Below are 13,026 nucleotides of genomic sequence, written 5' to 3'. Positions count from 1 at the left end.
TGGACAAGCAAAGCATTCATAAACTTTAGGCCATAAAAAAACAGATTTCAGAATTAACTCATTTAACACAGTGGAAATGAAAATAAAAGTGTCTTAATGTCTAAAACTTACACAGGCCTCTTCATTTTAAAACATGTTAAAACAGTGTCAGCCCAGGGCCTGACCCTTAGTAGATGTTCAATAAATATATACTTAATGAATAAATGTGAAGTTAAGCATAAAAACTACTGTAGTATTTGAGTACTGAGGTAATGTTCTGAAGCTACAATGTATCACTCACTTAATGAAAAATCAGTCTTAACTGGTATTCAGAATAAAGCTTAAAAGATCTCCTAATCTGATAAATTTAGCACTAGTTCATTTCCTGGCATCCAAGGAAAAGAGGAACTAGGCACTTTCCTTGATTCTTGCCCTCACCTATCACTTACCATCTCTACTTAACTCTGTAAAGGATAAGCCAAGAGGCAACAGAAAATAATGGTCTTGTTTCTTTCCCTTCTTTCTTGCTTCCTTTCCCTCTTTCTTTCTTTCTCTTCATCTATCAATGAAATAAGAAGCAGGTGACCATCCAATGAAAAGTGCATGCCTCTTAATGGTATCTTTTCTGGGAGAAAAATGAGACAATTTAATATTTACATTTGGGGGAGGGGATGGTAATTGTCATTACCAAGACGGCTGACTTGAATAAAGAGGATTAACTAATAGTTTTCAAAAAATTTCACTGCTCTGGTACTGAAGTCTTCAATGTTAACGGATTACAATTAAAAGAAAACACTTTAAACACTGTTTACCTTTTACAGGACACAACCTGAGTTTACAGGTTAACTTATAAAGATACATTTCTCCATCATTTCACTGTTAAAAATCAAGAAAATCACTATTATTGAAATTTCAACAGCTTAAAAATACAATTTATGCAATGACATTTTTAAGCTCTGAATTTCTTATATTATTACCATCTTTAACACTAATCACAATTCCATTCATCCATATATCAAAAGGCAGCACTGGTAACCTTGATAATATTACATATACTTAAATATTAAGAAGGGTGAGAGTCTTCATTAAATATTTCCACACATTAACTACAGCCGTTATTCTTATCCTTCCTTAACAAGAGGAGGATGAACTAGGAGCAGGCACTTACCCAGCATCTGCCTGTACTATCATTCGTTAGCCCTCATGATTAGGATGCTTGAACCATGCCGTTACGTGTTTTGATTTAATAATGTAACACCAAAGTACTCAATTTTAAAAAATTTAAGCCTAAGTAATGGTAACATTTTCATGCCAAGTTTTGACAGCTTAATAATTTGTTTTCTAGGGGGGAAAAACTACCACATGTTTGCTATTAATTATTTTAAAAGAAAATCCGAAATGCCAACTTTATGCTCCATTAAAATAAAAACTAAACCTATTTGAACTTACTGATGATGCTTGCTGAAGACAAAAGGTGATCTCAAAACCCCAAAACCATGATTAATATTTACTGATCTACAGAACTAGAAAATGTATTACATTTTCCTATTAAGCATAATAAGAATAGAATTCTCTATTGTTTACAAATATGATTTGGTAATTTACATTTCAAAGGTATCCTATGGTCCCATATGGATTAACAACTTCTATTTACCAATTCTGCATGTAACAATTATCTATAAATATATTTTGACTTTGGCTAATCACTTGCAAATTATTCTCAACTCCATCATGAATAGGCTGCAAATAATACGTTGATAAAATATTTCAGTATTTTTCCAGTTCCCAAAACCTCAAAGCAATAAGCTAACCAGTATATTATTTGTAAATCCATATTACTGAAGCTACAGTGGTACCTTTTTATATGGTTGAATCATACAAAATATGACAAGGTCAGTATGCCAATTGTGTAAGTATATGTTATAGCAATGTGTCCCACACAGCAGTGTAATATACCACTGGATAGCCCTGAGATGATTTTTAGTGAAGTGCTACATGAATGAGCAATTTTTCTTTAGTTATATATTTATTTTAATGTTTATTAGAAAAAAATGTAACTAGCACATAAAATGTAGAATATGCTCAAAATAAGACTATGGTTTAAAAAGGCTAAAAAATAAGCTTAAAAATAATAAGTAAACAATGGCATAGGAGATATATATACATATATATATGAAAACAGAAAGGTGGTATTGACTCACATTTGGGAAACACTGTTTTAAGGAATGATCTGACTTAGCCAGCATCATTTCTGAATGCTTATAGTAATAAGACACATTATAAAGGAGTTTCCTCTACTACTGTAAATTCTGGGGGTTTTTTTCCAGGACAAATATGTTTTTAAAAACATGTGTTTACATTTATTTTAAGAATATAATTTTGAAAGCATTTAGTAAATTTAATTTACTTTAAAAGGATTCACCAAAATGGTAAACATGTTCAGGAGCATTTGAGGGACATGCTATTCCTACAGAAAAGACTACAAAGGCACATTGCATATAATGGTTATCGCTGCAGCATTTAAATAAAAGTGATCTAAATAATCATCACCATTAACAATTAACAAATAATTATAATATTCTTTCATAAAAAAGAAGGTACGCTTGTGCGCTAAGTGCTCTTGATTCTGGAACCACCTGCACATAAGTGTCACTAACATGGACCCACTGGCCTGCTGATTCACTATCAGGTTCTTTCAAACCTAACAAAACAAAAAGAAATATAATTTTACAATAAGTATGTTCTGACTTTACATTAATGACAACACATTTATCACAAACTCTAATGCTAGACTTTATTGCATAAGGCTGTTTCTTCTTGGGCTAAACATCTTCCAAAATGAACTCTTTCAAAGCGTTAATATTAGTATCATTTACTTTAAATATCTAGTGAAATATTAGATAGTCTTATGAATATTTATTTATTCAAGGAAAAGTGCATCTGCACTAAAAGAGAAGGAAGAAAATACACAGTCAGTTTGCCGAAGCAAATTTTCAACTCCAACTCTAGTCTGAGGACCTGGTATGTCTTTAAAAACTATTGGTATTGTTAAATAAAATGCTATTCCACTGCAATACACGATGACTTAACACCTTGAAAAACTGGGTGTCACTTCACATGACCTGAAGGGTACAGTTTTATGATATTTAAGATTATCTAGGTACTCTTAAAGGTTTTCCTCACTTAAAGTGAATCCACTTGAAGTATCCATGAAAGAACTTACCTCTTCCAGAAAAGGAAGAATGAATTCATTTGTTTTTAAGAATAAAATAAACTTAGGATGGCATACCAGGTACATTTTTCTTTCCAGTGATATGTTCCAGTAATTTCCTGGAGGGTGTTCTCACTTTCACGTAAGCGGTGTAGTGGCCTCCTCTCATGGAGCCACTATGTTCCACTACGCCATAGAGACCATACAGAACTTTATCTCCCACACTTACATTCTTTTAGACAAAGAAAAAAACTCAAATTAATTAGCAATATTTAGTGAACTCTTATTATAAGGAAAATTAAGTCAAATGCAAGTCCTACTTAAAATAAGAGCAATGCATATTAAAACTACACTGGTGTACTTTCCCACCTGTATTAGACCAGCAAAATGCAAAAGCTTGACAACATTCTCTGTTGGCTGGGCTGTGGGGAAAAGAGTGCTCTCATATGGGAACGCAAAGGGGTACACCCCTATTCAGGGATATTTCACGTTATCTAGCTAAGTTACACAGGTATTACTCTTGGATTTATCGATCCTTTTTCTAGGATTCTATCTCACAGGAACATGAGCAATATGTAAAAAGACATGTACCAGACTAGTGATTGCAGGATTATAAAAAAGGGAGGGAAGGAGGGGAAGAGAGAGAGAGAGAGAGAGGGTGGGAGGGAGATTGGAAGACATGGCCTAATAAACAATACATAGGATATTTTGAAGCATATTATTTGCAAGACAATTAAATATCTTAATAATATACTATACCTTACAAGTAGCAGAACAGAATGGTGCTAAGTCAAGCGTCAGTGGAAAATCTACATGTCTGTTTACTTTGCGAAGACTCAAGCCAGCCTCAAAAAAAAACCAAAAAAAATTTTTCTTAATGTAACAAACTTAATCTAGATCATTGCGTTTGTTAATTAAAACCAAAAGAGGAATCCTAGAAGTTTTTTCATAGATATAAAAATATGACTAATGAACAGTCCAAAACTGATATATGACTAAGTTCTCAATTAGGTTTCATAAACTGTTATTGCAAAGATCATTCATTTACATGGGTATTTTTACCACAAACAATATGAAAATAATCGCTTTCACAGTGCCTTTCAACACTTACGGGAAAATAAATTCAATGTGATAAAAGCTCAGCTACTGACACATATGCTATCATAAAAATGTACTCAGCTGAAGAGTCAGGAGTCTGGTGTTCTAGGCCTAACTCAACGACTGGTTAACCGTTGTCCTGACTCTAGACAACCTCATCTAGATCAAGGCAGAAAACGGGTATAAATGGATTAGATTAGGTCCTTTCAGTTCTAAAATTCAGTGATATTCATTCATTAAAAAGAAAAAAACCTGAACACTCAAATCATTTTAACAGTAAAAGTAAACATTACATATTATATAAATCAAAATGAATATTCATATTGTTAAGCAAGCTCTATTTCTTTCCCTATTTTTAGTTTCCAAAGGCAGGCCTTGAAAAATGTACACTTTGCATTTAAGTAATGATAAAAATTTGCTGATAGACCACCAAAGATATTGGATAAGAAACCCACAAATAGAAATAGACTCTCTTGGAATAACAAGATACTTAAATCTGAGATGTTTGGGTAGACAAAATTAACAGATGCAACCTTTTACGCAAAGCTTTCGTGACTTACTTCAACGACTAGTCTTTTTATTTGCATACTAATCACATAACTTTTACTACAGATCTGTTGCCTATTTCTTACCTTTAAAGAAAAGAAAAAAAAAAAACACTTATTTTTTGACCAAAATATAGCCACATAGCGATTTGTATTTTCAAGTAATCTTTAGAAGTCTTAACATGATATCAGACATGAAATTATGAAGTCATATGTCAGGAATAATTATTTAATCTGTATTTAATTTGTTTGCCTCCTTTCTTCTCATCAGGTGACCTCTATAAGCAGCTGATACCAGCATTGTCTGAGATCATTTCAGGCCAATGTGTCCTCCCCAGACGGTACTTTGCTATTGAGAAATTATCCCTTATTAGAAGAGAGTTCTATCAACACTATTATAATCTTTGCCAATTTGGACAGGCTAAAAAAGGAATCTCACTGTCATTTTATTTTGCATTTGTTTTGCTGGAAAGAGTGGACCTTTCTTTCATACTTTCTTGGAATTTTTACTTCTTCTATGAACTGTCAATTCATGTTCTTTACCATTTTACTATTAAAGTCTTGATATTTTTCTTATTGATCTTTAAGAACTCTTTACATATTTACAATATTAATCATTTGCCATATTTATGACAAAGAGCTCTATCTTGTTGAGATTTGCCTTTCAGTGTTGTGGATGTTTCTGATATACAACTCTAAAGTTACTACAGGGAAACAGGTTTTCAGGGACACTAAAAAACTAGAAGCAGAGACATTGCTTAGAGAATCTGACCCCTAAAATTCACAGTCCCAGAGAATGAGAACGTGGCTTTGCAGACATTACATTTAGCCTGAGAACAAGAAGGGACTGAGATATCTACAAAAATCTCCTTTTAAGGGCATGAATTCTTTCTGTAAGTTGTTCCTAAAAGGGATGCAAGTATCAAATATAAAATAACTGTGCTACATCATTCTCAGATCTGGCATGGCCCTATCTCGTTCACACAGAGTCACTGCAGATATACACCTTCTATTTCACATTCTGATGTAATGAGACTCAATACATCTGCTTCTGCTCTCCATGGCCATTTCATTTCCACTGAGTTTCTGTAATGTTGGCTATAGAAAATCAAGAACTTAATCGAATTTCCGTGGATAGGGATGGGGGTATAGAGAAAAATCTCTTCCTGCCCATCTGTGGCCCACCTGAAATGTTGCAAATATATAATCAAAGCTTTCAATCTCTTCCCTTGAGATTTCTTTCAAGGGTTTTATACTTATAAAATCTTTCACACAGAGGTCAGGTTAATAATTTTCATCAAGTTCTCTTCTAGTCTTTTGATAATTTGTTTCATACAATTAAAAAACATTTGTCTGAAAATAGTATTGATATATATGGTCTAGAAGGAAGCTCTAAATTTTTATTTCTTCAAATACCCATCTTTCCTAAGTCCTTTACTGAGTAATCTAGCCTCTTTCCCAACTGATTTGAGATTCATCCTGTATCATAACAAAAGAGCTTTAAATTATACTCAAATTTTATTTATTGACAATTCTGACCATACTGTTTTAATTATTAAAGTTTCTTCCAGAGAAACTTTAAAATCGTTTTATCAAATGCAAAAAAAAAAAAAAAAAAAGAGAGAGACAAGGCATTGAATTAAAACTATAAACAATTAGATAAAAACTTGATACATTATATTTAGGTTCTCTCCCATTAGTCCTACAAGAGTGGGGCCTGCCTTGCAGCCCTTTTTGCAACTGGTCCCGGCCAACCACACCCAGCCCAAGTACCACTCATTGGAATGAAAGCTCAGAAAGTTATGTGCACCTTGTTACTTCTCTGCTTCTAAGTGTTCTTAATAAATCTTATTTTCCATTCACACACACACGCGCGTGCTCACGCACGCACGCCACTGAGGTTCCGACCGCCTAAATCTTCAAATATTGTGAATTAAACAATCTTATTTAGAAAAGTCTTGTAAGCTATTATGGATGAAAAAGCAATAAATCTTATATGACAATTTTTTTTTTTTAATATTTATTTATTTGGCTGCACCAAGTCTTTGTTGCGGCGGCACACGCGATCTTTAGTTGCAGCATGTGGGCTCTTAGTTCCCTGACCGGGGATGGAACCCAGGCCCCCTGCCTTGGGAGCATGGAGTCCTAACCACTGGACCACCAGGGAAGTCCCTCATATGACAAATTTTTAAATTCAATAAATTACTGTCTAATCCTTGACAGTAATTTACAAGACCTAGGGCTCTGCAAAACATATGATGAAAATTTGTATAGTGCTACTAAAGGGAATTTACCTGATGAAATCTTTTAAGATGGAGAATTAGGATAGCTGGAACAGCAGAAATGAGCAATTGCTTCCTGGCATTAGTATAAACCCCTCCTGCTTTCTTTTCTGCATAAAATACAAGATAACAAAGTTACTTGTAAATTTCCATCTTATACATTATCTACCCTATAATACAGTAAACATTTAAATAGAAGCATCATACCACATTTTCAAAAATGTTAAAAAAGAAATTAGACCTCTGATTACAGGGAGCCTCTACTCGTTCCCAAAACTCCACTAATATGAAAGGGAGTTTTTTTTAAGGCACACACTTATAAGGAGAAAGAATAGGGGAGGTGATACTTGCAACATAACTTTGGAAACTGGAAAGCAAATAGACCAGTAGTGACTTATGTCAATGCCCGCCAGTCAAAGAACAACAGAAACACACCTGTAGTTGAAAAAACTGGGTCATTTCTCATTGCAGTGAAAAGAGATCATGTATCATGGGAATGATGGGTCATTTCAATAAGAGGTTGTTAGAAAAGACTTGTGATAGGATTTGAATATGGCCAATTGCATATTTAACTTGGATTAATGTAAGCTGGCATTTCTTCCTCTCCCATCTAGACATTTCTTTAATTACTAATGTATTAATCATGTCTTTATTCTGATGCTTTGACATCTGGAGGCTTGCTGACACTGGAAAGGGCCTTTCCCAGATCTAGCTAATTCCTAGATACTAAACAACTTAAGTGTGCCTTTCATATGCAAACCAGCCAATCCAAAGCCCATACCCCAACCACCTCCTTTATTGAGCTCTAATAACTCTAGGCCACTATTCACCTGCCCTAATCACACCAGAGCCAGGTACCAGACAGCTAGGGACAGCCCCTATACCGCAGAGTCCACTGAAATTTTCAAAACTAGTCAATCCTAAGCCTGTCTATCCTGCCGCATCCATTCCTTCCCTTAGAAACCACAATAAAAGCTCTTGCCTGCATTTTCCCCCTTGCTCCCTCTGTCTCCTGACCAACCCTGGTGCCTCCCCTTGTGGCCCTGTGTGGCGTGGCTTAGCATGCCCCCTCCTCTTGGGAACTATAAGTAATGAACTATCTTTTCAGTGGCAATCATCTCCTTATCTGTTAGACTCATCATACCTGAATAATAAAACCTGCATTTTGAAACAACTAGTCACTAAGTAATCAGAGTGTTCTCTCCATTTAATCAAGGCTAGAGGTACACCAGAAATTCTTACTTGACAAATCCCCCTTTTCTACTTTTCTCTGGTCAACAAAACACAGTTATTATATTGCTAGCTTTAATAACATACAGTTACTTAAAATCTTCAAATTTATACCTTATGATATGACTTTACACTAGATTGATGGGATTTATGAAGAACATTAATCTCACTAGTGTTGTAATTTTAAGTTTTACAGAAATTTTTTCTGGAAAGATTTCAGATAGCTAGTTCCCTGAAATAAGATTATGTGGATTTGCATTTTCGAGGCAGAGATGGATACTTCCTGTCCTTCAATTTATTTCAACAAAAATCTACTGAAAAATTTACTCTGCCCAGTCAGTGTCTTCAGTGTTGAGGTACAAATATGATAAGACAACCCCTGCCTCCAAGCAGCTAAAGTATGCAGACAAGGTTCTTAGGCTCCTCTATGTGGGATCTATAACCCACTCATCACTTTTTATCAGATAATCCATGAATACTTTTAAAAAATTAAGCTAAATATTTACCTGCAGAACTGGTTTCCTTTGGGTACTTCTGTTTCTTTTCAGTACAGTTCTCACACAGAAGCTTGTTGTTCCCCATTAGTAATTCCATAGATGTAAACTGATAGAGACAGGACTGAATTGAACATTCTTTAGAAGTGGTTATATAGCTCTGAGAAAGGGTCTGAAAAGCATTTTGGGGGCTGTAAGACACCATATGCCTGCCCTCTGAAAAACACAAATTATTCGAAACGTTTAGTGGCTGATTTTCTCTGTCAAAATCCCTATCTCCAGTCACAGTGCTGCTCAAATGAAGTTCAGAAATAGCTTCAGCCACACCCTCATCACCACCGTCACCCTCCTTGGTGAGTGGTTCACTCTCTGAAAGAGGGCGAAAGTGTCCATTTGTGTGCACATAGTATCCACTGCTGGGTCTCAACAACAAAGTCTGCTTAGGAGCACTTTCAGACTCTGAAGCCTCACTGTCAGCATCAACACTACTTTCAGAAAGGCTGGCTTCTTGTTCACTGCTGTCGGTAGGGCTTTCAGTCAGAGTCGACTCAGTGTTCACGATGCTTGCGAACAATGAAGAGTCTCTATTCATTTCAAGGTTTTCATTTTTCTGGTATATGACAACAGCTTTATCTTCTCCAGATGACAATTTTCTTGTACGTTTTTTGCCATGAATTAGTTGATTCTGTAAGTTGATAGTGTTTTCAGAGAAAAGAATCTTGTGACCTTACTGAAAATAAATGCCAATAAGTCTTATTTAAACATTCGACAATTTCTAAAATACTATTTCTAGTACCTCTGAAATCCATTTCCTAAATCTACCCAAACTACAATCAATAGAAGATATGCTAACAAAAAGCTCTAATTTAAAAATAAACTTTTACACAAGAAACCGACAATAATGGTTACCTATTCATGGAGAGGGAACACGACTTTTGTAGAACAGTGCTATGAAGGAGGCTTTTCAAGTGTAAACCTTTGCATAATCTCTGTAGTCTTGCCCCTTAAAGGACCTTCTAACAGAGTAAGTTAAATCTGGTAATACATCAATTTGCCAAGTTAGTACAAATCATATCATGTAAAAAAGTTTTTTTTTTAATGAGGTGCAAACTCAGATTGATGTCTTTAAATGTATACGGCATAATTCATCAACCAGGTATGTCCCTAGAGAAATAATGGGTCTAGACAATGGTCATCAATGACTGATAACATTACAGAAAGAGAAACATCAAACATGATGTGCACCTCCTGATGGAAATATACACCACCACTTAAAAGTTTTTTTGCCCCAGATTAAATAAATAATCAAACTTAAACCTAATAAGGTCTCTAGCTCTAACTGCCTTAGAGAGGAAACAAAAGGAACAGAGGCACCTCTTAACAACATGCAGATGAATTACTGCATGCAAAATGAATTACCACAGCATGCAAAATGAATTACTATAACATGCAAAATGAAAAACTATTGATGTGGGAATGTGAGAGACTGCTGAAAAAAATGATAAGATTTCTTCAACAAATAAATTGCAAAGAAAAAAAAAAGGTGGGGGGCTTCCCTGGTGGCGCAGTGGTTGAGAATCTGCCTGCCAGTGCAGGGGACACGGGTTCGAGCCCTGGTCTGGGAGGATCCCGCATGCCGCGGAGCGACTGGGCCCGTGAGCCACAGTTGCTGAGCCTGCGCGTCTGGAGCCTGTGCTCCGCAACAAGAGAGGCCGCGATAGTGAGAGGCCCGCGCACCGTGATGAGGAGTGGCCCCCGCTTGCCACAACTAGGGAGAGCCCTCGCACAGAAACGAAGACCCAACACAGCCATAAATAAAATAAGTAAATAAAATTAAAAAAAGAAAAAAGAAAATGCTTCCTATTAAAAAAAAAAAAAAAAAAAAAAAAGGTGGAATCTGTGGGTTAAAAGACATTTAAAAGACATGGCAATCTATAGATCTTTTTTAGATCCTAAATTCAAATACGCTTTCAAAAGCAAAAGCAAGATAGAGAGGATTAACCAAGATGGCGGAGTAGAAGGACGTGCTCTCACTCCCTCTTGCGAGAGCACCAGAATCACAACTGGCTGCTGGACAATCATCGACAGGAAGACACTGGACTTCACCAAGGAGGATACCCCACGTCCAAGGACAGAGGAGAAGCCACAGTGAGACGGTAGGAGGGGCGCAATCAGAGTAAAATCAAATCCCATAACTGCTGGGTGGGTGACTCACAGACTGGCGAGCACTTATACCACAGAAGTCCACCCACTGGAGTGAAAGTTCTGAGCCCCACGTCAGGCTTCCCAACCTGGGGGTCTGGCAACGGGAGGAGGAATTCATAGAGAATCAGACTTTGAAGCCTAGTGGGAATTGATTGCAGGACTTCGACAGGACTGGGGGAAACAGAGAACCCACTCTTGGAGGGTGTACACAAAATAGTGTGTGCATTGGGACCCAGGGGAAGGAGCAGTGACCCTGGGGGAGACTGAACCAGACATAACTGCTGGTGTTGGGGGGTCTCCTGCAGAGGTGGGGGCTGGCTCTGTTTCACCGTGGGGACAAGGACACTGGCAGCGGAGGTTCTGGGAAGTACTCCTTGGCGTGAGCCCTCCCAGAGTCTGCCATTAGCCCCACCAAAGAGCCCGGGTAGGCTCCAGTGTTGGGTTGCCTCAGGCAAAACAACCAACAGGGAGGGAACCCAGCCCCACCCAGCAACAGTCAAGTGGATTAAAGTTTTACAGAGCTCTGACCGCCACAGCAACAGTCAGCTCTACCCACCTCCAGAGCCTCCCATCAAGCCTCTTAGATAGCCTCAACCACCAGAGGGCAGACAGCAGAAGCAAGAAAAACTACAGTCCTGCAGCCTGTGGAACAGAAACCACATTTACAGAAAGATAGACAAGATGAAAAGGCAGAGGGCTATATACCAGATGAAGGAACAAGAAAAAACCCCAGAAAAACAACTAAATGAAGTGGAGATAGGCAACCTTCCAGAAAAAGAATTCAGAATAATGATAGTGAAGATGATCCAGGACCTTGGAATAAGAATGGAGGCAAAGATTGAGAAGATGCAAGAAATGATTAACAAAGACCTAGAAGAATTAAAGAACAAACAAACAGAGATGACCAATACAATAACTGAAATGAAAACTACACTAGAAGGAATCAATAGTAGAATAACTGAGGCAGAAGAACGGATAAGTGACCTGGAAGACAGAATGGTGGAATTCACTGCTGCGGAACAGACTAAAGAAAAAAGAATGAAAAGAAATGAAGACAGCCTAAGAGACCTCTGGGACAACATTAAACGCAACAACATTCACATTATAGGGGTCCCAGAAGGAGAAGAGAGAGAGAAAGGACCAGAGAAAATATTTGAAGAGATTATAGTCGAAAACTTCCCTAACATGGGAAAGGAAATAGCCACCCAAGTCCAGGAAGCGCAGAGAGTCCCATACAGGATAAACCCAAGGAGAAGCACGCCGAGACACATAGTAATCAAAGTGGCAAAAATTAAAGACAAAGAAAAATTATTGAAAGCAGCAAGGGAAAAACGACAAATAACATACAAGGGAACTCCCATAAGGTTAACAGCTGATTTGTCAGCAGAAACTCTACAAGCCAGAAGGGAGTGGCATGATATACTTCAAGTGATGAAAGGGAAGAACCTACAACCAAGATTACTCTACCCGGCAAGGATCTCATTTAGATTTGATGGAGAAATCAAAAGCTTTACAGACAAGCAAAAGCTAAGAGAATTCAGCACCACCAAACCAGCTCTACAACAAATGTTAAAGGAACTTCTCTAAGTGGGAAACACAAGAGAAGAAAAGGACCTACAAAAACAAACCCAAAACAGTTAAGAAAATGGTCATAGGAACATACATATCGATAATTACCTTAAACGTGAATGGATTAAATGCTCCAGCCAAAAGACACAGGCTTGCTGAATGGATACAAAAACAAGACCCATATATATGCTGTCTAGAAGAGACCCACTTTAGACCTAGGGACACATACAGACTGAAAGTGAGGGGATGGAAAAAGATATTCCATGCAAATGGAAATCAAAGGAAAGCTGGAGTAGCTATACTCATATCAGATAAAATAGACTTTAAAATAAAGAATGTTACAAGAGACAAGGAAGGACACTACATAATGATCAAGGGATCAATCCAAGAAGAAGATATAACAATTATAAATA

At 36.8% G+C, this 13,026-nt stretch overlaps 1 protein-coding gene across 1 annotated transcript in view; it reads right to left on the bottom strand.

Moving 5' to 3' along the window:
• Positions 1-2,129: 2,129 nt before the first annotated feature.
• The window catches only part of USP45 (ubiquitin specific peptidase 45), a 66,127-nt gene continuing 55,230 nt past the window's right edge, over positions 2,130-13,026 (bottom strand). Inside the window, exons 14-18 of the mRNA XM_061206900.1 lie at positions 8,852-9,524; positions 7,128-7,225; positions 3,950-4,036; positions 3,269-3,422; positions 2,130-2,680 (exon numbers count right to left, since the gene is read on the bottom strand). Coding sequence (XP_061062883.1) covers positions 2,550-2,680; positions 3,269-3,422; positions 3,950-4,036; positions 7,128-7,225; positions 8,852-9,524 — 1,143 coding nt within the window. The 3' untranslated portion in view covers positions 2,130-2,549. The remainder of the gene's footprint in view (positions 2,681-3,268; positions 3,423-3,949; positions 4,037-7,127; positions 7,226-8,851; positions 9,525-13,026) is intronic.

Source organism: Eubalaena glacialis, chromosome 12, assembly GCF_028564815.1.
Source record: "Eubalaena glacialis isolate mEubGla1 chromosome 12, mEubGla1.1.hap2.+ XY, whole genome shotgun sequence".
NCBI lineage: Eukaryota > Metazoa > Chordata > Mammalia > Artiodactyla > Balaenidae > Eubalaena > Eubalaena glacialis.
Note: the sequence above shows the minus strand (reverse complement) of the source record. Positions and strands in the feature narration are given on the sequence as shown.